The sequence below is a fragment of the Centruroides sculpturatus genome, unplaced genomic scaffold (assembly GCF_000671375.1).
Source record: "Centruroides sculpturatus isolate CEXI.00-Female unplaced genomic scaffold, Cexi_2.0 scaffold27, whole genome shotgun sequence".
NCBI lineage: Eukaryota > Metazoa > Arthropoda > Arachnida > Scorpiones > Buthidae > Centruroides > Centruroides sculpturatus.
In genome coordinates this window covers 1,488,305-1,513,305 of record NW_019384318.1, presented here as the reverse complement: position 1 = coordinate 1,513,305, position 25,001 = coordinate 1,488,305, and the positions used below count along the sequence as shown (strand labels likewise).

At 30.5% G+C, this 25,001-nt stretch overlaps 1 protein-coding gene across 1 annotated transcript in view; it reads left to right on the top strand.

Moving 5' to 3' along the window:
• The window catches only part of LOC111624623 (serine palmitoyltransferase 1-like), a 35,622-nt gene that overhangs the window by 4,419 nt on the left and 6,202 nt on the right, over positions 1 to 25,001 (top strand). Inside the window, exons 2-9 of the mRNA XM_023367530.1 lie at positions 12,092 to 12,196; positions 13,965 to 14,059; positions 15,668 to 15,761; positions 16,652 to 16,724; positions 16,922 to 17,054; positions 17,492 to 17,621; positions 17,731 to 17,820; positions 19,480 to 19,587. Coding sequence (XP_023223298.1) covers positions 12,092 to 12,196; positions 13,965 to 14,059; positions 15,668 to 15,761; positions 16,652 to 16,724; positions 16,922 to 17,054; positions 17,492 to 17,621; positions 17,731 to 17,820; positions 19,480 to 19,587 — 828 coding nt within the window. The remainder of the gene's footprint in view (positions 1 to 12,091; positions 12,197 to 13,964; positions 14,060 to 15,667; positions 15,762 to 16,651; positions 16,725 to 16,921; positions 17,055 to 17,491; positions 17,622 to 17,730; positions 17,821 to 19,479; positions 19,588 to 25,001) is intronic.

The window sequence follows — 25,001 nt, the reverse complement described above, 5'->3', positions numbered from 1 at the left end:
TTGTGAATTGGAAAAAACTTTAGTGTACATGGAAAACTGAGTTTGTAGGGTCTCATACTCTCAAAGGCCAATTCTCAGAGTGTGGTGTTGGAATAACCCCACATTTTGAGGGCCAAACTAGTGCAAAATGAATCACATGTCACTCCTGTAGATGGTCCTGCAATAGTTATGATTACTAATTAAATTAAAACTATTCTTTATATATCATAACTATTATTATAATGTAAACTTTGTGTATTTTAGATGTCAGTGACTTAACTTGTAATAAGAATGGCCGAAGAGGGACAGATTGACTGTCTGAAATGCATACCATTGTTACAATAAATAACCAGTGTTCGTTCATCTCTCTGATTTCTCTATTGCATCAATAGTTTAATATAAGACTTCTTGAGAGCCAAAACTTAGTGTTCACATATTCAGTTAGTGATAGGACAAAAAGTACATTGCCAATTCTGGTCATAAGTTTAGTAAGGCTTATTGTAATTGTAAAATAATTCAAATTTATTGCTATTTCTATATATTTTTTTTTTGTACATTGTAAAATACCAAAAAAAATTGTAACAAAGTTAAAACTTTTGTTAGTGTTTTATTGCTTATAATTGATTGCTTGTAAATGCTAAAATATGTAGTAGTAATTTAATGCCCTGTGGCCTTGTGAACAAAATATTAGCAAGCTGATTTAAATAAGCTAAAAACTTTAGCCATATTTCCCGTACAGCTATGCAAATTAATACAAATTATCTATAGGTGACATGATTAATAATTTAGCATAATTTACATAAAGAAATTTATACATATGTTTTAATGGCAATGAATTCAATAGCTCAATGTATAAGAAAATGGGAAAGAAAAGTGATTTATTTCTTACCAAAAAGGGGTTAATATAAAACAAACTTGCTACTGGCAAAACACTAAAAGAAATAGCAGAAATCAACTGAAGATCAGTGTATCAAGATTTAAAGAGGACAGCACATTAATCAAAAACTTGAAGAAAAAAATAAATTCAGGGAAGTCCAGAAAAAACAACAGACAATAGCATCAAGTTTCTGTGCCAAGTTTTTTTCTTCCTGTAACAACTGATGGGAGTCTTCAGAATTAGTTCGACCCATTTGGTTGATTTTGGCATAATTATCATACATACTTTTTGTTGTAAAGTAGATAGAAGTTGTACATCAGTTTTATCAGTAGTTTTTCAATTGATAAGTTTGGAGGTTGTGTAATCTAGAAAGAGAAACTCTAAGAATTATTGATATTTTTCTTTTTGTTTTGATTTTTGAAGTTAAAGAGCAGAATGCTTTGGATTCTAACTTTTTTTTAAAATTTTTTACAAAAGAAGACAGAGTTCAAGAATTTTGTGAAAAATAATTTTATTCTTTTTATCAGAACTTGCATCTTTATGAATTACATAAAGAAAAACAAAACATTTGTCATGCTCAAGAGCAAGTTTGAGATGTATTTTCTGCTCTAATAAAGCATTTTTAAAATGTACAGTAGAAGATTTTATAATCCAAAAGTTTGATTTTAAAATATTTGAAAAATTAAAAATTTTTAAGTCTTTTTGTAAACTTTTTCTAGTATAAATAGTTTGTTTGACTCAGTTAATTCAGATGAATAACACACCAGAGTAAGAGAATTTTTTTCTTTATCAGGAGAATGTACTTTATTTTTATTAGATAACATCGAAGCATTGTTCAGAATACAATTGTAGCAGAAATAATTGTTATTGACGACCTTCCATAAATAACAATTATTTCTGCTACAAATCATCTGATTACTCATTAAAATTATTTAAGAAATTTAGATGATGTAAAAAATAAAATAAAATGGATAGTGGTATCTCAATTTTATCACATTTTTTGCTAAAATTTCATAAAATTTTGTCNATTTTGAGAATATGCAGGCCAATCCATTTGTTCTATTTCATCTTCATAAAGGTATTGGTCAACCTGTCTTACTTAATGTGGACAAGAAGTATCATCCAATAAAATGAAACCTTCTTCAGTTGCACCATATTTGACATAGTGGTCTAGTATCTCATCCAATACCTGTGAGAAGCACCTGTAGGTGGGCACCTGTGATCAGGTATCACAGGTGTCCACCTAATGAAAACCCAGCTCAGACAGTCTTTCTATCATCACTAAAAGCATGACTTTCCATTATGTTCTGTGGTTTGTAATGTGTTCCAACCTCCCTCCAGATTAATATAAGCCTGCTGTCAGATTCCAGAAAAACCTAGACTCATTTGTGAACAGGACATGAGTCCATTGTTATCAAGTCCAGCCTACATACTCCTGATGCTATTTCAGGCAGACCTGCTGTCTGGAGGTTAAAGGCACACATATTGCTGGCCAAGGAATAGTCTAGCCTTGTAACAGTTGAGACAGATAACTGCCTTCCTGAGAATGACACAAGGCTAGCATGCAACGTTTCTTTTAGTTAGGAGCCATTATTATGTACTGTTGCACAATAATATTACTGTTTTTTTGTTCTTTATTATATACAGTGTCCTTTCAGCAGAAATAGTGCTCTCTGGGAATTTGGTATTTTCCTAGTGTCCATTTGCATATTTACATACATTTGCATAATTTTAAGGGGTAAATGTTAGTTCTCATATTAAATTATACATATACAGTAATTTTCATTAAGCTGTAATGCTATTTAGGCTTTTATTTAGCTTTTTGTGATCTGTGCTTAACTTTTGACGAGCAGTGTATATATTAATAATAATAATAATCTTTATTTGTCGTAATAGGCTTTCGCCTGTTACAAGGGCGTTTAGTTTTACATAAACGCGTATTAATTTAACATCTCATTTTTTTTTTTCGTCTTATTATTATATTCATTTGCTAAATTTTAATTTTACATTAATATTTTGTTACAATTTTCATTTAGTAAATTGTTTAACATAGTTATATAACATATAAATCGTGTTAGTATTAGCTCTGTCAAAAGTCTTAAACATTTTCATCTCACTGTTACAGTTGACTAGCGGTTGCATTTGGAGCCTTTGTATTTTATCTTTTTCATTACAGCATTCACATATAATATGAACTCTAGATAAAGGTTTAGTACAATTTGGACATTTAGATTGGGTATAGTCTATATATTTTTTTTACTACATTTATTTATATGTAATAGTAAAAATACATATATATGCAGTCTTGCATTTTTATTCGTCATGTTTTTTCCATTTGTGGGGATTAAAGAATCTGTCCAATGTCGATTGCTTCTCTCTTTTCTTCAGGATTTTTCGGAAGTAATTAATAGTATTGTAATTGTAGAGATCCCAACACCATTAACCTTATTCTGGTTTGGATGCCACTTGGATGATCATTGTTCTGACATCCTCCCACTTCAAAAGATCTTTAGTAGCAGATGTCGACATTGGTCCTCTTTTGTCGTCTTCTTTTTCAAAAGAAAACACATCTCTCTGAGTTTCTTGGTATTCTTCATTTGAGAGTTCTTGGAGTTCTTCTGTTGTCAGATCAGTTTCAAGTTTCATTATGAGCTTTAAAATGTCCTTTATTTCTCAGATGTGATTTTCATTACTCTATTAACAGCTTGAGACTTCTTGATATATGTTTCATAACTAAGATTGTGCCTACTATAGATCTGTTCAAGTCATACTGCCTAGCAACAGCAGATATCTTGTGCCCACTTTCTACATTGGCTATTATCCCTTACTTGGTTTTGGTGAGCACAGTTCTTGACACTCCTCTTTTTAGGCTCCATAATATTATCAGTTTCTTTTTTAAATAAAAAGTTCAGAAAAGCACTTACAAAAATTCAGAGAACAGAAATCAACTAGCCCGCAAAAAATAATTTAAGTGCAAGACCCAGATGAAATTCGAAATTTGGTATTAAAACATTAACGAATATCCAATGGGACAGTTAAACTGTCACCTTTTGTAAATAAACCCCGACACAAAACTTAACAAGTGCCTGTCCAACAGTCTCGCTAAGACTACAAAAAATTATTTGTCAGAAAGGTAAACAAAAAGCTAGAATTACAAAGGAGAGTTTCAAAATTTGGAGGAATACGATCAGTATCAGGTTGAGCGTCGATGTTGATGCCTCCCATGCTCTGAAAGGTTTCAAATTGTTACACAAAGATAAGGGAAAATCAATCTGTATTTGTTATTTTCCGTCGCTTCTTTTTATGTTTGTTCAGTAAAGTGTTTGTTATCTGAACATGTGTTCGTTGTCCGATCATAAAAATGTTTTGTGAAAGTGTTCCTAATCCACTTTGTTTGCTATCCGATCACCCACTGTATTATGAATTTCATACTTATTAGAGTTAATGGTGGCACATTAAAATACCTCTAACGAGATCCAGTATAGTAAACTTGAATCCTAACTGGTGTTAAAACATCAAATAAATTTGCTGTGGAGTTTACAGGAATAAAGAGAGATACTGTATGACCACAGTTGGATTTATTGAAGCTGAAAGCATCATGTTTATTCTAATAAACAGCATTCTCTAATGAACAGTGCAATTGCAAGATTAAAAAGTTATAATAAGAATAAAGCAAACTGTCTGTTGGTGTTAAAGTTGTTTACTTGCAGAGAGTTTAATTAAAAAGAATACTTTTGACATTACAAAACGTCATCTTCAGCATATGTCAAGAGTGGCAAACGTTTTTGAGCGTTTGCCACCCTTACTCGTGTGCCTTATAGTAAGCATACTTAGCTGTAGAGAAGTTTGAGTGCTGAACTTTTAGACCTCGAAAAATGGTATTTAAATAAACTAAATGAATATGTTTTAATTAGAATAAATGTAAAAAAGCTTTTTTATTGTTTTTTGCTTTTAATTTCATTACATTTTTCTAATAACCTAACCAGTTATTTATATTTTAGGGCTAATCACATAGCATTAAAATTTTTAAATAACCATGGTTATTTAAAACCTTTAATGTAACTTTTATGAATTTTACCTTGTTATTTTTATTGAAAAACCAATCGAAGAGGGACTTTTTCAGAGTCTGAAATGCATTTTGGATGTATTGTATACATACTAGGTTTAATTATTGTAAAATGTCTTTATTTGTTTGTAAACTTAAATATAAAATAAATTTAAGAAATTTTTTGTTCATATTCACTAGTGTAATAAGCTCTAAAATATAAATAACTGGTTAGGTTATTAGAAATATGTAAAAAAGCTGATTGAAAAATGGATGATCACATGATAAACTGAAAGGATGATTGAAAAAGACAGATGATAAATCGAAATCGTATGATACATTACGTGTGCTAGATAATTTCTTGCATGCCACAGGTTTGCCACCCCTGGCGTATACCATTCAAATTACAATTTTTAATTTTATACACTCAACCTGACATTACAAAATAGCGACAGTATTCATATTCCTTTTTAAAAATCAATTTTTCAAAAAAATATTTTTTCAAAAATATAAAGAAAACTGCACCATTGATATATACATATCTATTACTTACGAAAGTATTCATATTTAACTAAATATTTTGCAAGTATACAATGTCGACACAGTTTGCTTTATTCTTATTCTAAATTTTGGCATTGTAAAGAGCATATTTATAAAAAGTCATAGATAGAATCCTATAATAGTAAATGCATTGTCTGTTGAAGGAAGATAAGGCTTATTATAAATTGAAAATCTGCATGTTCTGTTCAATGTTGTCACCACTGCCGAAATTTTGGCAGACGTACTGAAATGTATTTTTTACTGTATGTTCAAATAAAGTTTAAGTGTATCATTGTTTCAATCATAATAAACTAACCAAATTTATTTCCTTTAGTGGTTGTCCTCAAATAACTGCATCCAATTCACAAAGAAGTAATAGTTACGAGTAGAGTAGTATGGTTTAGAGCTGGGGTGATTTATTAGTAAGTTGTTAATTTAAATGAATCCATAAAAAAAGATTACCAGAATATATTCCTATTGCAAATGATTCATTGACGATATGAGTTGCAAGTGTAAATATTCCAATTGTGAATGTTTTGATTTTAAATTTTTAGTAAATTTTATTGAAAAAATTTATAAAAATAATTAAATTTGTCTTAAATAATTTTTTTTTAAGAAAGACTGTGTATAAATATTCATTGATTTTTCTGGTCAAACTATGCAATTACGTAAAGTTATTGTTTATTCAAAATAAATTTTAAGGATTTTATGAAATAATATACAATCACTTTATATTATTAATTATTATAAAATGGCAAAAAGCTTAATGTTGAGGGCAGAGACAAGTTTTATAAAAAAAAAATTGTAAATGCTAATAATAAAATCTTCATTAGATCTGACCCCACTCGGAATATAATACATGAGCCCTTTCCATCTTTCCACCCCCATGACCTCTAACCACCAAAATTTTAATAGCATCAATCCCCCCTAATACACAAATTTCGCTGAGAAATTTCAGAAATTTTTGTCAAAAGGCATGGGAGTTAAGCTTCAAAATGGGTGAAGAAAATTGTTTCCCTCATACAAACATCCATATATAAAGAAACAAGCCCTGTTTTGCATTTTTTGACATTTTCAAGATCCCCAAGTCCGAAAATGAAAAATTTTTGGAGGATGGATTAATCTTATTTAATTTTTGTTAAAAAAGGTAATTGTTTCATTTAAACCCGAATTGACAAATTCGACAGAGGAAGTTTGCAAGATTTTTCCGACAATAATTTTTTGGAGGATTTCTTGTTACAGATGGTGTCGGTTCTGACTTAGGCATTGCCTGCATAGCTGTCGCAGTGCTGTTGTAATGGTTACAAAAATATCACAACAGATGATGCCAGGCACAGTTTTAATTTTTTATCTGGGAAAGCTACGCAATGCATTGCTGGATTTTTTAAGAAACAAAAAGTTAAAATCTTATAATCATATGTATTTAAATTGATAGTACCAGCTTGACTGTTCAATGTTTTATTTAAACACAACTCAGCATAACTTCAATAATATTTTGTTAATAAAATCAAAACTAAAGATGACCTTCTAAATTTTCAAGAGTTTTACTTTTGACATTTGAAGTTTCTTAAATTTCTCTCTAACAAATTTCAAATAGCCGGTATGAAATGAATACTGACTGCTCTATCATCTGGAATTTGTTTATAGCAGTATTCATTTAATGTAATCCGGTAGTTATTTGGCTTTACAGACTTATCGGGTTTCAAGATGTTTATTCATTTGATACTGGATATTTGGAACATGTTAGAGAAATTTTTAAAAAACTTCTAATTAAAGAAAACCAGTTCTATTTCACAACGACATCACAATTTTCTTCATTATTTTTAAACTGTATGCTTTAGAAATTTTCAGAGACCTTCAGATTTCAACACATTAGACAAATTACTTGCATCATTGGAATTCGGGCCTGCTGCTAAGAGTTGTAAAGCTCATTAAACATAAAATAAGCTCTCTTTACTGTTAAAGATCACAATTGACTTAAAACATATATTTGTTTACATAAATTTTAATTGCAAGTACTTTCGGTAATTAGGTGAATGAACAGTAATAGTTTTGATTTTTTTATTACGATTGAAACCGTTTTGTTTAGGTTTTGTGACTAATTTTTGTGATCTTTATTTCCTGTAAAAACATTTTAAGTTTGATTTATATTCTTTGCTGTATCTGTTGTTCCAAATTTGTACCAATTTGATTTACTCAATTATTTGATTGCTTAAAATTTATGCATGTAACTGAGAATTGGGAATTGTCATTGAAATATTTAATTTAGACAAAATTTTGAAGTACAGTTTTACAGGAAAATGTTAATGTTTGTCTAAATATTTTCCTTAAATTATATCCTGAAAAGTGTAAATATATAGGCTAATGTATTTATAGACAAACATATTTTATATATAAACAAGAATCATATTCTATAAATACATTAGCATAAACAAAACTTTAAAAAATTTAAAGTACTGTACGTCATAGATCAATTTTTATGGGAATGTTTATTTTTAATATACTTCTCACTAGATATATATGAAATTTTTTGAAATGTTTATTTTACAAGCTTTTACAGTTACTTTTGGATGGTGGATGGAGAAGTTCTAATCTATTCAAGTTTATTTAACGTAAATAAGTTTTCAAAAAGAAGAGTGTCCTGCTACCTTTGACAACAAACATCTTCAGACACCATGCTCTAAGGAGATAATAACAGACAAATTCAACCTACAATGGCATATCTGAAGGCAATAAACTTACAGAACTCTAGGACATACAACAGAATAATTATCATGTATTAAAAGACACAAAAGGACATAGAGCAACATAACTGGTTAGACTTGGTATTCTTTGACCTATCTAGGCCCTTGTGCCACACAACCCCAAATTCAATCCAAAAGTCATAAGTGTCCAAAGTCTAAATATCCAAGTTTTACTGGAGATAAGCGTTTTTTTAGTTACTCTATATGAACAATTTATCCACAGTAATTTATGGACCCACTTGTGATATGTATTATTAACTGTCGGTTTTGCTTAATTTCTACTGTGTTTTATTACTTGAGTGAAATGTGTCGTCCATTTTTATCATTTGATAAATTTGTTTGTTTTTGATACATTGGTGTATAAAAAATATGACCTGCATGTTGTTTTAATAAGACAAAGTTAATATATTATGAAAAGAAATTATTATTATTATTGAAATTGGAGTAGAAAATGACAGTATGTTTTTTTATTGCAGTATACACAAATTTCGCACACATGCTCATTATGTACTTTCTTTACATTTTTTAATTACCATTTTCTTGATATTAGTTTCATTTCTTCCACTTATGTAAAACCTTGCTCTTGATAGTTTGTGTGATTGAAGGTATCAATATTTTCAAAAGTGACCATTTAGCTTTAAGCTAAATGGTTATGTAACAGATTGGAGATGGTCTGAGAAACTAATTTCTTTGTAATTCGTGTGATTTTAAGAGAAGCAATATGATTTTGAGTGTACTACACAATGTAAGACAGTTGTTCAGTTGTATGATAAGGGATTACGTACATCCCTAATTGCCTATTTGTGAGGAGGTATAGTGTCAAACATGCACCGTGCACAAATTTTGAAAATGATTTGAAGTTTCAAATTTGACGAAAAAGCATTTGAATTGTGGAACAGAGGATTCCAAGATTTAAATGATACGATTGGACTTGTAAAGAGAAAATGTGAATTTGTTTTCTTTTCTTAATGTTCTGAAGTTCCTAGACTCATAAAGACTTTGTGTGTATTATTCTAATTAAATGAACTTAAACACTGCATTATTCTCATTATTTGTGCTAACTATCATGATTTTATTTTATAAAACCTTCACATTTCAACACACAACAAAATTAACAATGCAAATATGTTAATTTAAACTGTTACTTTGGATTATGTTTCAAATTAATCTTATTATGTAGTAATTTGAAAGATTATGAAACTAGATTTATTTTAAATCTATAGAATTTTATATAAATAAAAGTTTATCGTTATACATAAATTTCATTTATATGTAAATTTTTTGAATAAACAATTATTACCATTCTATAATAATAATAATTATGGATATATTTACATACATGTCATTATAAATTTTAATATATTTTCCTTATAACTTACGTAAGTTAAAACTATGTTATGAATATTCATTGCATCTTCTGATATTAACTCTTCAAATAATATCCTCTCAAGGACAATAGATATGAAATAATTCTAATTTAATTTGTTTTATCAGCATGAAACTGCAGTTTTGTTTAATAAGTAGAAGAAACTATTTCAAGTCTTTGATTGATGAATTTAAAAATATTTTCTTAACTTCTCAGATTCTTTTTGCTAACTAGCAATTTTGAGATTGTTTTAACTTAAAAATGCAGTATTTTTGGCTGACAATGGTACAGCTTTTAGCCTTTCTGCCATTATTTTATCATTTAACTTCAATTCTACTTCAATATACACTATGAAATTAAAAATATTTTAATTATGTATAATTCTTTTTGTCTTTTTTTTATGAATCTTTCCTCTTGTTTGGGTCTCGCTTTATGTTTAAGAATTGTTATGTTGTATTTTTCCCTCCCCATGCGTAGTAATTATTAATCATAGTCCATGATGATGATGATGATGATGATGATTAATCAAATTCCTCTCAACATTTAGACAAATTCTGTAATTTAATTAATAATTAGCTGAATTGTAGCTAAGAAATAATCATGTTTTTAGTTATATTTTGACTATAATTTATAAAATTAATTTATGATTATAATATCTAACTTCATTAATAAAATTTTAAGCATTTTATCTATATGATAATAATAATAATAGAACTTTAAAATGGCAAGAATAATAATTACGAAATTAAATGAGCACATTAAAATTTTAATTAAAGTTGTTGTAATGCAAGTTGTAAAAAATGATAACACAGTTTATTGACAATAATAAAATAAAATGTTATGTGAAAGCATTCTATAAACACTCTAATATAGTATTAAATTTCTGTAATTTGTAAATTGTTAGGAAAGAGAGTTTCAAATGATTATAGCCACAAATAATAATGGTAAAATTAAATTCATAGAAAAGTTGTAGCTAGTTACTTATTAAAAGAAAACAGTTATTTTTTTTTATAGCAAATTTATTGTCATGCATTGTTAAAATTTAACGAATTCAATTGTATGTCTTGTTTTTATCTAATGGTGATTTTATGCCGTTATATTTTTAATTAAAACACTATATTAATGAGGCATAGTTGCGAGTCTGTTCTTTTCATTATATCTTAGTGCGTTCTGTTATAATTTAACTTAGAAATAAATGTTTTTGTGATGAATATTGTCTTTTTTGAATTATTTACTATTTAAATTATTATAACTGATAGTTAGATAATGTGTAAAATTTTATTGTGGCCATATTACAAGAAACCATTTAATTGAGATTGAGACAATATACAAGTAAATTAAAAATTGGCAATTTTAGGCTCGATCCACAATAGAGCTTCTCGCATTCTGGTCGGATACAACCTATTTGGACAAAAAGCATTGACAAAGCCGAAACTGAGATGACATTACAAATCAAAACCATCCATGCTTTTCCAGCAGAGAACTTTATTTCATAAACAATTGTTTTGGTTTTTCAGAATAAATTTCTCTGCTGAAAAGTGTGGATGTTTTCGATCTGTAAGTTCCTATTCAGACATTTAGTTCAATTACTGTTCTGTTTTCTCTCATCGATAACTTTTTGGATATTTGATCAGTCTATAATCAGGAATGCTCTGGCTTGGATGAAATCAACATTTCTCTATTTATTATTATTATTCTGAGCACACTATCAAAAATTAAGGTTAGCCTTGCCAATGGTTTGTTTTATGTTTGATAGTAACAGTCTTATGTAACTCAGAAAATAACTGATGGAGTTGGACTTAAGAATTAACTCGTTTTTGGCAGCATAAGAATGGCTCTGACTAGGTTTTCTCTTTTACCACCAAAAACATGGGTTTTCCAAGTACATCTCCTCAAATAGAGCTCTTTTTCAAGTTGTGTAAGTCCTATACTACCAAATGGCACTAAGTTTTTCACTTGAAGAATTAGCAGTTACATTTTAATGTATATTTCCCCTTCACCTTTTATATGTATCTATTTCATTATGTAATATATTAATCTTATTTTTATTAATTTCACATTCGTTAAGAATTGAGTGTTTATACAGTGGAAGATTGGATGTGTTTTAACTGAATTGCAGTATTCTCTGATTCTTTTATTTAATACATGACCTGTTTCCCCTTTGTAAACATTTTTCTCATCTATTTATACCCAAGGACAAGTAAAATACATGAAAAAAAAATACGCAAAAAAACTGTAATTTATTTAAAATATAATCTATTGTCAGAGAAATTAAATGTTTCAGAATTTTTTGTAAATTTTAAGATTACAATCTCAGATTATAACAAGTGTAAGTGTTATTACGAGGCAAAGAAATAGCAGCAGTATATTTTTTTTTGTATTTGAAATGCCATAAAATCAAAATGACAAAAAATAAACACGTTTGTATTAGATATCGTTGTTAATATATTTAAATTTTATAATGATGATAACAGTTATAAAACAATAATAAATCATTATAATTATTTTATAAATATAATTTATTATTATTATTGTTTTAGGCTCCCGGTTATCATTTGGCACTAGAATTATTTTTAATCTTATGGCTGCTTTGGTTATTACTTCATAAAAGCTATCAGCCCGACAATACCGAGCTTACTGCAGAGGTTAGTTACTTTAAACTTGTGTATGTCTGTGTGTGTGTGTTTTTTTTTTTTTTTTCAGTCAAACATTGTCTTAAATTTTTCATTGTAATTTTTCATAATAATCAAAATATACCACTGAATTTTTTATCAAGATCTAATATGGCTAATTACTTATAAAAATATTAAATAATTTGGACTAAAGGTAGGTGGTTAGGATATTGTTTTCTATTAAATTCAATAATTAGAAAAAAGAATTTTTTTGTGATTTCTGAACATGATTTGAATACCTTAGGCTTATTTTCTATACATAAACATAGAGCTGATTTACATATTGCATTTTTAAAATCTGGATATAACGAATCGCAATGTCATATTAATAGTTTTTCAGCAGTTTAAAAAGTTCAACATATTTCATTCATAAAATAAAATGTTTGAGTAAATTCAATAAGTAAAATGTATGTCAGCAGATTTCTTTTCCATATCTTGTTAACACTGGAAGACAAAGAATAGGATGATTCTTTGTAGGAAATATCATATAATAATTAATGAGAAATGGCAGCTTTTGATGATGATCTAAATATTAAAGATGCTAGTTGACAGCTGTTTTTAAATTGCAATGCAGCTCAATATACCAGAATGTAAGAGCCTGGGATACTTGAAAATAGGTCTACAGCCTCTAATTCACCTCTTTAAAAAGATAACATCTACAATAGTCAAGTGTATTGAAAGGAAGATTGAAGAAAATATGCATATAATGTTGAAAACTAATTTCTATCTATGCTAATTCTAACTTCATTAATTTAATCTATGAAGAAGATTACAGATGTGTTTCATGGGATTTGTGTCAGATGATTGACCTATGGAAGCTTTGCCTTTGAATGTCTTGAATACCTTGTGTTGCCAGCCAGTTCTATGTCTTTTTGGCAGTATGACAAAGAGCTCTGTCATCCGTGAACAGAGTGAATGCTTTGTCCATCATCCCAGAGGAGAATGTTGGATGAAGATCCTTCTCCAATATGGTGTATTTTTTGGAGTTCATGTTGCCTCAAGCATTTTCTAACATTCAGGTTATATATTTACTTATGAGTTGTCTCTGTACATACATGACATTTATATATGCTGTTATATTTTTATTTCTTTCTATTGGGTTAAATGATACAAAAATCAGATTCCTTAAAATGTATGTTCTGTAATCTTCCAGAATGTGGATGAAATTGCTGCATGTTTTACAGTTATTGGACTTTTTTAACTATATTTTACAATATCTAAGCTTGGAATGCACAGAAGTTTTATCTTTAGATAAAAAGAAAGTCAAAATAATTACATTCAAGTGGAAAAGAAATTAGAGAGTATGACATTGCCAAAGAATACTGAATACTGCCAAACACCAAAAGCCTGCAGAAAAAACTATCCGTAGCTTATTTTTCAGCTAAACTATTACTCAAATTTTTTAATAATTCAAGAGAAATCCATAAAATTTTGATTGCATTTCAATTTTTTATACAGGCAAAGTCACTAAGATGATAATTGCCACCCAATGATACAACAAATAAACAATTCCTATTAAAATATATACTGAAATTAAGAAAAACATGTACTAAAATACAAAATAACAATAACAAATATAAAAAAAGAATAATGAAATAGTTAATTAAAAAATTAATAAATTTACTTATCTTCTTAATAATATATTAATAATTGCAATTAAAAAAGCTTGTTTTAATGCTAACTTTTGGGTATTTGAAAATTTATAGATTATTAATTAAATAGCTTTGTTTACAACATTTAGGAGAAAGAATCGCTGATAAGCGAATGGATGCCCGAAGCGTTGGTACCAAAAACACCCGAAGATCACTATGCTTTAAAACCTCGAATTGTGAAAGGGTAAATTTGTACTTTGTTATTACTAATTGTTAATTAATATTATTAAACCAATTGTTAATTACAACTGTATTACTAATTGTTTTTTTTTTTATCTTATCAAATATTTTCATTGAGTTATGATACAGTAGATTATTTTAATTTATGACTATTATTTTATCCACATAATATATATTACTACTGAATAAGTTAAGCAATAGAAATCATGGTATTGTTTGGGATAACTTCTTGATAACAAGCATTGTTATCAAGTTATCATACTTGTTATCAAGAAGCTATACAGTTTTGGCGTGAGTGTTATTTATTTATCTATTTCTATGTTTGGGATAAATAAGATATTTTCATAAAAGGACTTTTTATTTTCTTTTTATTTGAAAAAAATAATATAAAATTAAAAATAACTTACTTTAGTATTACTGCATCACAATATACAAAGGTGAATAACTGGTGTATAGGAATGGTAAGATGAAGATTTAGTTTTTGTAATTGAAATATTGAAATATTAATTTCCTATATATTTTTGATGAATTTATGCTTGCTTATGAGGTCTGTTAAAAAAATATGCGGACTGACGTCATAAAACAAAATGTACTTTATGGAGAAGTTGCATGTCTGGGTCCCCTTCCCAATGCACACACTTATTCCAATGGTGTTTCCACTTGTTGAAACAGTCCTGGTACGCTTCTTTTGTAGTGTCTTTCAGCGCCTTCGTCGCATTTGCTTTAATCTCGGGAATCATCTCAAATCCTTTCAAGGGTCTTTTGAGTTTGGGGAACAAGAAAAAGTCACAAGGAGCAAGGTCAGGTGAGTAGGGAGGTTGGGAAGAACAGTGATCGAGTGTTTGGCCAAAAACTCGTGTTCTGAGGGCTGAATGAGCTGGTTGTCGTGATGGAGAAACCAGTCGCCACTCTTCCACATTTCTGGCCTTTTGCGATGGATGGCGTCCCTCAGATGTTTCAGAACTTCAACATAGTAAGTCTGGTTCACTGTGGAGCCTTGGGGAGGCACTCTTGTTGAACAACACCCTTAGCATTAAAGAAAACTATCAGCATCACCTTGACATTGGATTGAACTTGGCGAGCTTTTTTTGGGTCTGGGGACATTTCACCCACCCACTGGTTGAGTATAGCAAATGTTTCAGTCGCAGATTTTCCAAGTTTAACACAAAATTTCACAAGTTGTTGCTTGATCAGGTCATTGATTCTGAAATCCAACAAATGAAAAAATCACACTTCACTAAAAACTGCATAGCTAATCAACAAATAAAGATATCTATAATCGGAAAATGGCTTTATCACCAGATGATTGTACAAATCTAGCGACACCAAGCTGATTCCCCTGGAACCAACTGAAGCCACGCAATTCAAACAGTCTGCATATTTTTTGAATGGACCTTGTATGAATCAAAGATTAATTCATATTAATCTTTCTTATAAATTTTTTACTTACTAATATAAGCTAAATAAGTACCCAGTAAAAAAAAACAAATATTTCTTTTTATTTAACTACCTTTCTATATATTTTAAAACAATATTTCCTTTTAATTGACAAACTGTATATAGACTTATAAACATCTGCTACAAATGAATGATTTATAAAATATAATTTCAGAAAATTAGGTAAAAATGTTATGGTCGACGGAAAGATTTGCTTGAATGCAGCCACTCACAATTATTTAGGATTTGTGGAAAATCCAGATCTTGAGGTAAAGAACTTTCTCTATTTCTGAAATTTATAAAACTTTGTTAATTACAATGCTATTATCTATGAAACAAGCACTCAGTTAATATACTTCTTTCTTTTATGATTTAATTGAAAATGTTGTTAAGCGAGTTGCCTTAAACCAGACTCTAATTTGTCATGTGTTCATTGTTGTAAAGTGAAGTTCTGTTGATGGAAATAAAGTTTAAATTGTATATACAACACTAAAGTAATGAAAAAGTGATAATTTGTAAAATGGGAGTCATAAATTTGGATGCTATGGTATTGGGAATCCTCTTAAATACTGTTTTATCAAATTCCAAATAAAACCTTCACTAAATTGATAACTGACATTAATCTTCCGATGGCCAGATGGTCAAGCAGTTAGGATGGCAGCTATTGCTCTGGGGTTCTGGGCTTGAAACTGGACGGGTCGAGAAATTCAAGAAATATTTCAGGGGTAGTCCGACTGGATACATCTGGTCCCGTCCTTCGCTGACCAGCCATCCTGTTGTGGACCTGACTGAATCTATAATAGGCATGCTAAAAAAAGGCCCTCTTAGTGCCCACTGGGCAGAAAAAGTTAAAAAGGGGTGGGACATTAATCTTCCTGTATTACTAATTAAATAATTCAGAACTTAAGTGTATAAAACTCAGATAAAAATAATTTAGAGCAGTATTTGAATCTGCAACTGTGACAACATAGAAGTTAATAATGGTGCTATTATAAAATTCTCAAACCTAGTGAGAGATTATCTTAATAATTAAACAACTGATTGCTAAATCATAATAATAATTTTAATAGTAATGATTGTCTGCTTTTGAATTTTTATTTAATAAATAAATGAAAATTCTGTAGAAAGTATTCAAAATAATTTAAAAATAACTTGACAGAAAGAAGCAATCATTGGGTTAAGGAAGTACGGTGTCGGCTCTTGCGGACCAAGGGGATTTTTTGGAACTGTTGGTAAGATATATTTTAGATTCCATTAAAATTGAGTAAAAAATGTTACTTAAAAGTCAGTTTACCACAAAGATTCCACATTGTAAGGGCTGATTACTGCAGTCTTTATGATGATTTATTCTCATTGCCTACAAAATATTTTAATAATGAAATAGAATTTTGTATAAATAATATTGTCTTGATATTTTATTTTTTTATAGATATACATTTAGATTTAGAACAAGCTCTGGCCGATTTTATGGGAGTAGAAGAGTCTGTATTATATTCGTACGGTTTTGCCGCTATATCGAGTGCAATTCCCGCTTATTCTAAGCAAGGTGACATAATTTTTTGGTGAGTAAAATTTTTCTAAAGATGATTAATTTTTATTAGTGTGTGTATAAGGTAAAAATTATATACGCTAACAGTAACAACAATCTGATATTTGAGTGCTTGCAAATCATAGACATAAAATAAAAATTTGGAATTAAATTCTGTATTCACATATTAAAGATATTAACTAGTATTTAATTAGTAAATAAATACAAATTTAGAATCATTAACATGTGATTTTTGTGTGAGAAAAAAAATTGCAAGGACTCGAAATTTGTGTTTGACTTGTAATTACATTTAAAAGCATGCACCTTGTTCAAAATTTTGGAGTTTGTTTTCTAATTATGTATAATTTTTAATGTCTTTGCTCTCTACGAGAAAATTTTAAATTTAATATATTAGATTTGTTCGGATTTATTACAAAAACATTAAATTATCACGACTTATGTAATTTACAGTGACGAAGGAGTCAGTTTTGCCATCCAAAAGGGTCTGGTGGCCTCTCGCAGTCAGATCAGATTTTTCAAGCACAACGACATGGAAGATTTGGAAAGATTGTTTATGGAACAAGTTGAATTGGATCACAAAGTAAGTTGTAAAAAATTTAATCAAAAATAGCAAATACAAAAAACAAGTAAAGAAGATTAATTTAATTTTTGATTTGGTCTTGGTGTTAAAGTTTTAATTGACTTTTCAGAATCCTCGAAAAGCCAAAGTTACTTTAAAATTTCTCGTCGTCGAAGGACTCTATATGAATCACGGAGACATCTGTCCTCTACCAAAGCTGGTAACATTTTACTGTTTAAAATTAATTTCTTGCAACAATTACGTGTTATATTTATATCTCCATTCAATTTGCCATATAAGAAGCCTAGATGTAAAATTAATGCCCGTGCCTTTTAAGAATATCGAGCTGTCCCAAGTCATTTTCAGTTAAGATTTAATAGTTAATTGGAACAAAATTCAAATTTCTAAAGGATCAAAATATTCATTATAGGCATTTCCTAACTGATACTTTTGTAAGTGTTATCAGATGTAAAAAGAAACATTGTCTAATAAAGAGAATGTTTATTACAAGATTACAAAAAGTTCCCAGAAAATGTAAATAGACAGCAAATTGAATTTAGTACTTTAGTTTTACTTTCATACTTTCCCTTGATTATATATAAAATGACTGCCCAGATTTTTACATCTTTGAACTCGGACCTTGAAAAATAGAGAGACGCAAAAGAATTTAGGGGTAATTTCTGTATGTATGGATGTTAGTTTGTGTGGGGGGCATGATATTTTTCACTCCTGTTCTGAAGCTTAACTCCTGTGCTTTTTGTTGAAAATTTCTGACATTTGGCAGGGAGATTTGTTTATTAGGGGGATCAACGCTATTAAATTTTGGTGATTGAAGGTTGAAGGGGTAGGGAAATAAAGGGAATAGTGAGTATCTCTGGTAGGGTCAGACTTAATGAACATTTTACTTGTTTATTAGCATTTACAATTTTTTATAAGACTTGCCCCTACCCTCAAAGTTAAGCTTTTTGTCATTTCATAATAATTCAAAATACAATATTTTATTATTAAATACTTCTTATAACTCATGGTGTGCCCAACAGTTTTAAACGTTGCCGGTGAAGTTAAGCAACTCTTGCTGGATTTTTTCAACGTGTGTTCCATTTAAGTTAAAACATTTTTTCCATATGGTGTTGCCCCTCTTTGATTCTAGTCCTGCACTAAAAAACATTTTACTTTATCTATTCACTGCCACCAAATGCCTTTAATGTCTTTTTTTTTTTTTTTTTTTAAATTTGGGAATAAAAAAATCCGGCAACGAGTTGCATAACTTTCCCAACTATTATGAGATCTTATTTAGAAAATAACTTTTATAATTTTAATTACAATATAACTTAACATATGGCACTTTTGAAACATGGGAACTTTTGAAAGTCCCATGTATAAGAGATAACTTAGAACAAGAGGAAAAATTCTTGTCGTGGATAACTCTTTTAGTTAACGTTCGGCAATTAAGTTTGTTACAGTTGTACCATTTGTCATAAGATTGACGGACATTATAGAATTTAATTACTCAAAATAAACTTTCGAGAGTAATGGGACTTTATACCATTCTGTACAAATAGCATAATGTAACATTATCTAGTCTCTCTTTATGGATCAGTACATCAGGCTAAAGAACGTCAAACTGTTGTCCCAAACACTAGAATAAATTATAAATATCATATGAACTATTATGTAATAATTAGCTTAAGAATTTTATGTAAACATTTTGCTTTTTATTATTATTCCTTTTTGTATTTAATGTTTAAGTAAATCTAAAAAATAGAATTGTAAACATTTTAAACTTCATGCAATGTTGTAATAACACATTAATTCGTTTCTTGTTTTTTTTTTTTTTAAATTCAATTTTGAATTTAAAATTGTCATTTCTTTTTTCCAGATTGAGTTGAAATCAAAGTACAAAGTTCGATTATTCATCGACGAAAGTTGTTCTTTTGGCGTCCTGGGAAAGAATGGAAGAGGTGTGACGGAACATTTTGGCATTCCGGTGAGATTGATTTTTTTTTCATATTATAATTATTAGGGTATAGACAGAAATTGAAGATAATTTTAATTTTACAAACTAATACACATCAGTATCCTTTTTAAAAAATAGACGTTTTAACTCTCTCACATTTTCTGATGGAATTACACCAGGATATACTTTTTGTAGAAATATTTTTTCCATTATAATTGTTACAATTTATAATGGTAAATTTAGAAATTGTTCTGTAATCTTCATTTATCATCAGGAATGCATATTTGTAACCTTTGTCTGTTTGGAAAACACATCTGATGACCCATTCATTAATTAAGTCTGGTCCTTTGTCACACAGATTGTACAAATTATACACAGGAAATATTAGTTATTCAATTTTCTGGGAGCAACGTATTATCAAACAGGTTAAAACTTTGGAATGAAGAGATTTTCTATGTTAGATTGGTTTCAGACTTATTGTAAAATTTAATGTTGAAACGGAAGAGGTTTTTGGGTACAAAGAATGCTGTTTAATCCAAATAAAGCATAAAATTAAGCTTAAAATTTTACAGTTTGCAGATGGAGTTTCCTCTGGGTATAACTGGTTGCAGAGTGTGATGAAATTGTATTTTGAGAACAATTTTTAAATTTGTTTTAAGAAATGAATGTCTTTGATTAATACTGGCAAAGACCAATATTAACAAATGTAGAATCGAATACTTTTAGGTTAAACCTAAAAGTATTCGATTCTACATTTGTTAATATCGGCTAATTTAAGAATTGGGTTTAGAGGATTGAATGGGCTTCCAGGAGTAAAGTTCTAGAGAACGAATGGTTACCAGTAAAGTACAGTAGAACCTCGAAAACTCGGCCTAATGTGGACCGAAGGGTGGCCGAGTTTGTGAAAATGCCGGGTTATCGGGAATGGGGTTAAAAAAAATAAGTACGAGTGTTTCCTCAGAAAATACTGTACTGTACTTGTATGTATTGTTTACTTGAGAATATAACAGAGAATAAACTGCCCAAATACCCTTAAACAAAGGAAAAGTACGTCCTTTATGAAGGCATAGAGCCTTTACTACATGAAAATGAAAATTAATGAATACACTGTGTACAGTAATTTACCTGATAAGACAGACCTCAGAAAAATACTTTATGAGAGCTTTTATACTTTTATAAAGCTGTCTATAATGAAAATTAATTAACTAAGGATTTTTTTGCCCTGCCAGGGTGTGGCCGAGTTATCCGGAGTGCCGGGTTATCGAGAGCCGAGTTTTCGAGGTTCTACTGTAACATGGTACCCTTTATTCCCCTTATGCAGACTACAGAATAGTTAGTAACTAACGAGCAATTATTTATTGACATTGTCACAATGCCAGGTTGCAATTTTAAATCATATTTTAAATAATTTTTTAATTAAAAATATACGCTCTCCATCTCAAATTAGTAATGTCTTACCTCTGTATGTCATAGTTTTTATTAGCAATGGAGTCGTGCTGTTTATCTATCTAACTCCTTTTGGGGAAAGTTTAGAAGTTGAAAGAAGATAAAAACACCTGAACCCATTCTAAATGGAAACTTGCCAAAACGGGGGGGGGGATTTAGCACTGATTCCACTTTACGTGAGTCTTATCTCAATGACAATGAAGATAATTTGAAGAATGGAGTAAATTTTTATTTTGAAAACTTGTTACAGACAAGTTCGGTGGTTGCAGGGTGAGATAGTGCATAGGTTGGCATTCTAGAGTCACAAGGAATTTTGTAATTTTTCATGTTAGCAATAAAGATTGGGCTCCGTTCCAGTCTTTTATTCTCATTGGTCCATTCCATTACAGGATCTGGCCCACGTAAAATGCAGATTTGTGGAAGAGCACGAAGCCTAAGTCGGCAGTTCCCAACTTTTTTGAATCACTGCCCCCTCAGTTCCCTAAACTTATACCAAAACCCCTAACCCATTTTTCCTTGTGTGAGAAAGGCTTGGAAATATCCTTAGAAAAACTTTTCTACAAACTTTTACACTTACTGTACATTGTTCTTTACATCTGGAAATGATTAAATACAATGATTCTAACCCATCTTAATGGAGGAAAGGGAAAGGTTTTCGGTGACCTCAAACCTTGCCTACGGTCACCATATGTTATTCTGTCTCCAGTGCCCCCTGCCGGCCACTCGCTTCATTTTTGCCCTCCTAGATTTACCTGCTGATAACGGGGGGGTGCGGAAGTGCCCAATTTGGGAACCTCTGGTCCAAGCGAACCTGATGTCTTGCGTTTGGAAATCATTTAAGTTTTATATAAAAAAACCGCCACGTGTTGTTGTGGCTCAAAATGTATCTATTATAAATGTATAACACTTCCCCTGTGCGGGGGAATTTTTCGAAAAATCCCTTCTTAGTGTACATTCTCTTGACGTACCCTATTAAAATGCAATCAAACGTGCAAAAAACTGCTTCTATTTATACTATTTTAGATGCAGAGTTCTTCATGGTAAGCCTTAATTTCGTCCATCTCCCCTCAGTGGGGAGAATTTTGACGTGTATATTATATAAAAACACGTGCGTGTTTGAATGCAATGTTGTGTCAAAATTTCAAAGAAATTGGTAGAAACAAATGAACATTATATTTTTATTTATATAGATAAATAGATGATGATCTGCTTTAGTTCATCCTAAGAGAAAAGTAAACTTAGGTCGTCGTACTTGTGGAGTTAGCACTATCTGTTGGGCATAAAAGCCTTAATCCTAGATATCTATTAATTTATATGAATGTTTAATGGAATAATATACAGTGGTGCCTCGTATAACAGATGCTGCGAACAACGGACTTTCTGTTTGGCCGTTATATGACTCGAGCAACGGACTGGCTGCGAACAATGGACTTTTCGTTCGGCAGTTACGTGAGGCGAACAATGGACTTTCTGCGAACAAGTGCGAATGATGTTTCCACTCTTTTGCCGTTGCCAATGACAATCTGCTATTTTTATAATATATTAGTATTATTAGAATATATTATTAGTATATCTGAAGTACAGAGCTCCCGTTGGGATTCGGCTTGCTCCCTTGTTTATTACGTACATCACCTCAGTGCAGGGTATTTACATTTATTCAAGTGTTGTGCAAATCATGGCTTCTAAAAAAACAGAAAGGTGATTTCAATTGAAACAAAGCAAGAAATCATCAGAAGGAGTGAAAGTTGACAAAAACTTCCTTGTCAAATGGGGAGAGGTTCAGGAGTTTACCAACACTCATTATCCAAACAGAGCTGATGCCAACAGGATTAATGATCTCTACAATGACACCCTTGCCTGTCATTTCCGACAGGTGTTGAAGAAGAGAGAGAAACAGACCACCTTGGACATGTTTTTCAAGAAGCCAACTGCCAAAAAACAAAGGATGGAACAAGAGGAGTTGACTCTGCAAGCCCTGGTAGCGTCTCCTGAATCTGACTCCGATTAAAAACTAATAAAAAAGAGACCTGCTGCAATGTGTAAAAAGTCTGTATCTGTATGAATGTGTGAAGAAAGTGTTCCTCCACCTCCTCCTCATAACATCTGACTACCCAGCATAATTGGTGACTGCTCCATTTTCATTTTTTTTTATGGTACAGTACGGTTATTTTATGCTGCGGAACAAATTATACGTTTTAACATGTATTTCTATGGGAAAATGCGTTTCGTATAACGGACTTTTCACTTAACGGACGTGCACCTGGAACGGATTAAGTACGTTATACAAGGCACCACTGTACAGCCTATGTCCACCCTGAAGGTCCATTCTAAATATTGGTGAAAGAATTTTTGAAATCGGATGAGTAGTTTTGGAGATTACCTCCTACATCTAAACTTACAAACTTTATCTCTTTATAATAATAGTATAGATTGTGGTAATATAATATAGCATAGTTTAATACAGTAAAGTAAGATGCACCGTCCGTAACAGGTGACGAGTGACAGGCATCAATAGTTAATGGATGACACCAGAAGGGCGTACGGTCAAAACAATAAGACCCCTTAGGTGTGCGGGTGTTTGATATACAGTACAATACAACAAACATCCGGAGTTAGCTTGCTAAAACTTTACTATTTTTCGGGAGTTGCTCTGAAAAATTAAAAAAGAAGGCAAACTATTTCATTGGTTTTACATTTTCAACACACGTCTTATGGCTTAAATGTTGAAACTGGAGAAATTGGACTTCTTATGTGGGGAAAAATAACAGAGGAAAGTATGACAATGTGGTAAAAAATGACCCACCCAAATTTTTACATTTTTGCACTCGGGACCTTGAATGCCGAAAAATGCAAAAAAAAAAAAAAAAAATTGGGGGTAATTTCTGAATGCGTGTGGCACGAATTTGTTCAACTTCACTGAAGCTTAACTCCTATGCTTTTTGTCAAAAATATCTGAAATTTTGCAGGGATTGATGCTATTAAAGTTCGGTGATTAAAGGTTTAGGTGGAGAGATAAAGGGGGTGGCATGTATTTCCGGTAGGATCGGACTTAGTGACAGTTTTACTCGTTATTAGCATTTACAGTTTTTTTATAAGGCCCATCCCTACCCTCAAAGTTATATTTTTAACTATTATAAAATGGCAAAAAGCTTAAGTTTTTTAAACAAAATACAGTCGATCCCCCTAACACTGTTGATAATTCCATTTTATATGAATTCCACGTTGTACAAGTCACTTAGATTTTACAAATACGTGAGCCGTTCACAGCCCAGCACATGTATTTGTAAAATCTAAATGACTGGTACAACATGGAATTCATATAAAACGGAATTACAATACAGTCGACCCCCCGCCTATAACACTGTTGATAACAGATGGCACCGTAAAATGTTGCTGGGAAAGTTACGCAACTCATTGCTGGATTTTTTTGAAAGTCTAGTTAAATCCAGGGTTCCTACGCACCTGGAAAGTCAGGGATTTTCATTAGTGTTTTTGAAAAAGTCAGGGATTTTTATTAGTGTTTGGAAAAAGTCAGGGAATTTGTCAAAAATTGTCAAAAAGTCAGGGAATTTGTCTCCTTAACTGCGTTGTTGATCTCGTTTGCTGAATATAGATGACCAATCATAGCCATATGCAGGCAGCAAGAAGTAATGCTGCAATCTTTAATAAGAAAATACACCAGAATCCCTTTTGAAATGGTTTTTTTCATCGTTCTGAAGCCATATAATTTTACAGTTGTGGATTAATAACAGGATAAACTACTTTTATGTAATACATTAGAACCTCGATTATCCGCCCTAATTGGGGACTGGGGTTGGTCGGATAATTGAAAAGTCGGATAACCGAAAAGTATGAAAAAATCCATTATTAGTGTAGTATATTATTATATCCCATGTAATTAGTATATTAGTATATCGCTATTAACCTATTTTGCGTTGAATTTTCATCGATGTTAAGCCTAACAAAAATTTTTTAAAATAATAATCGTCGCTATTGTA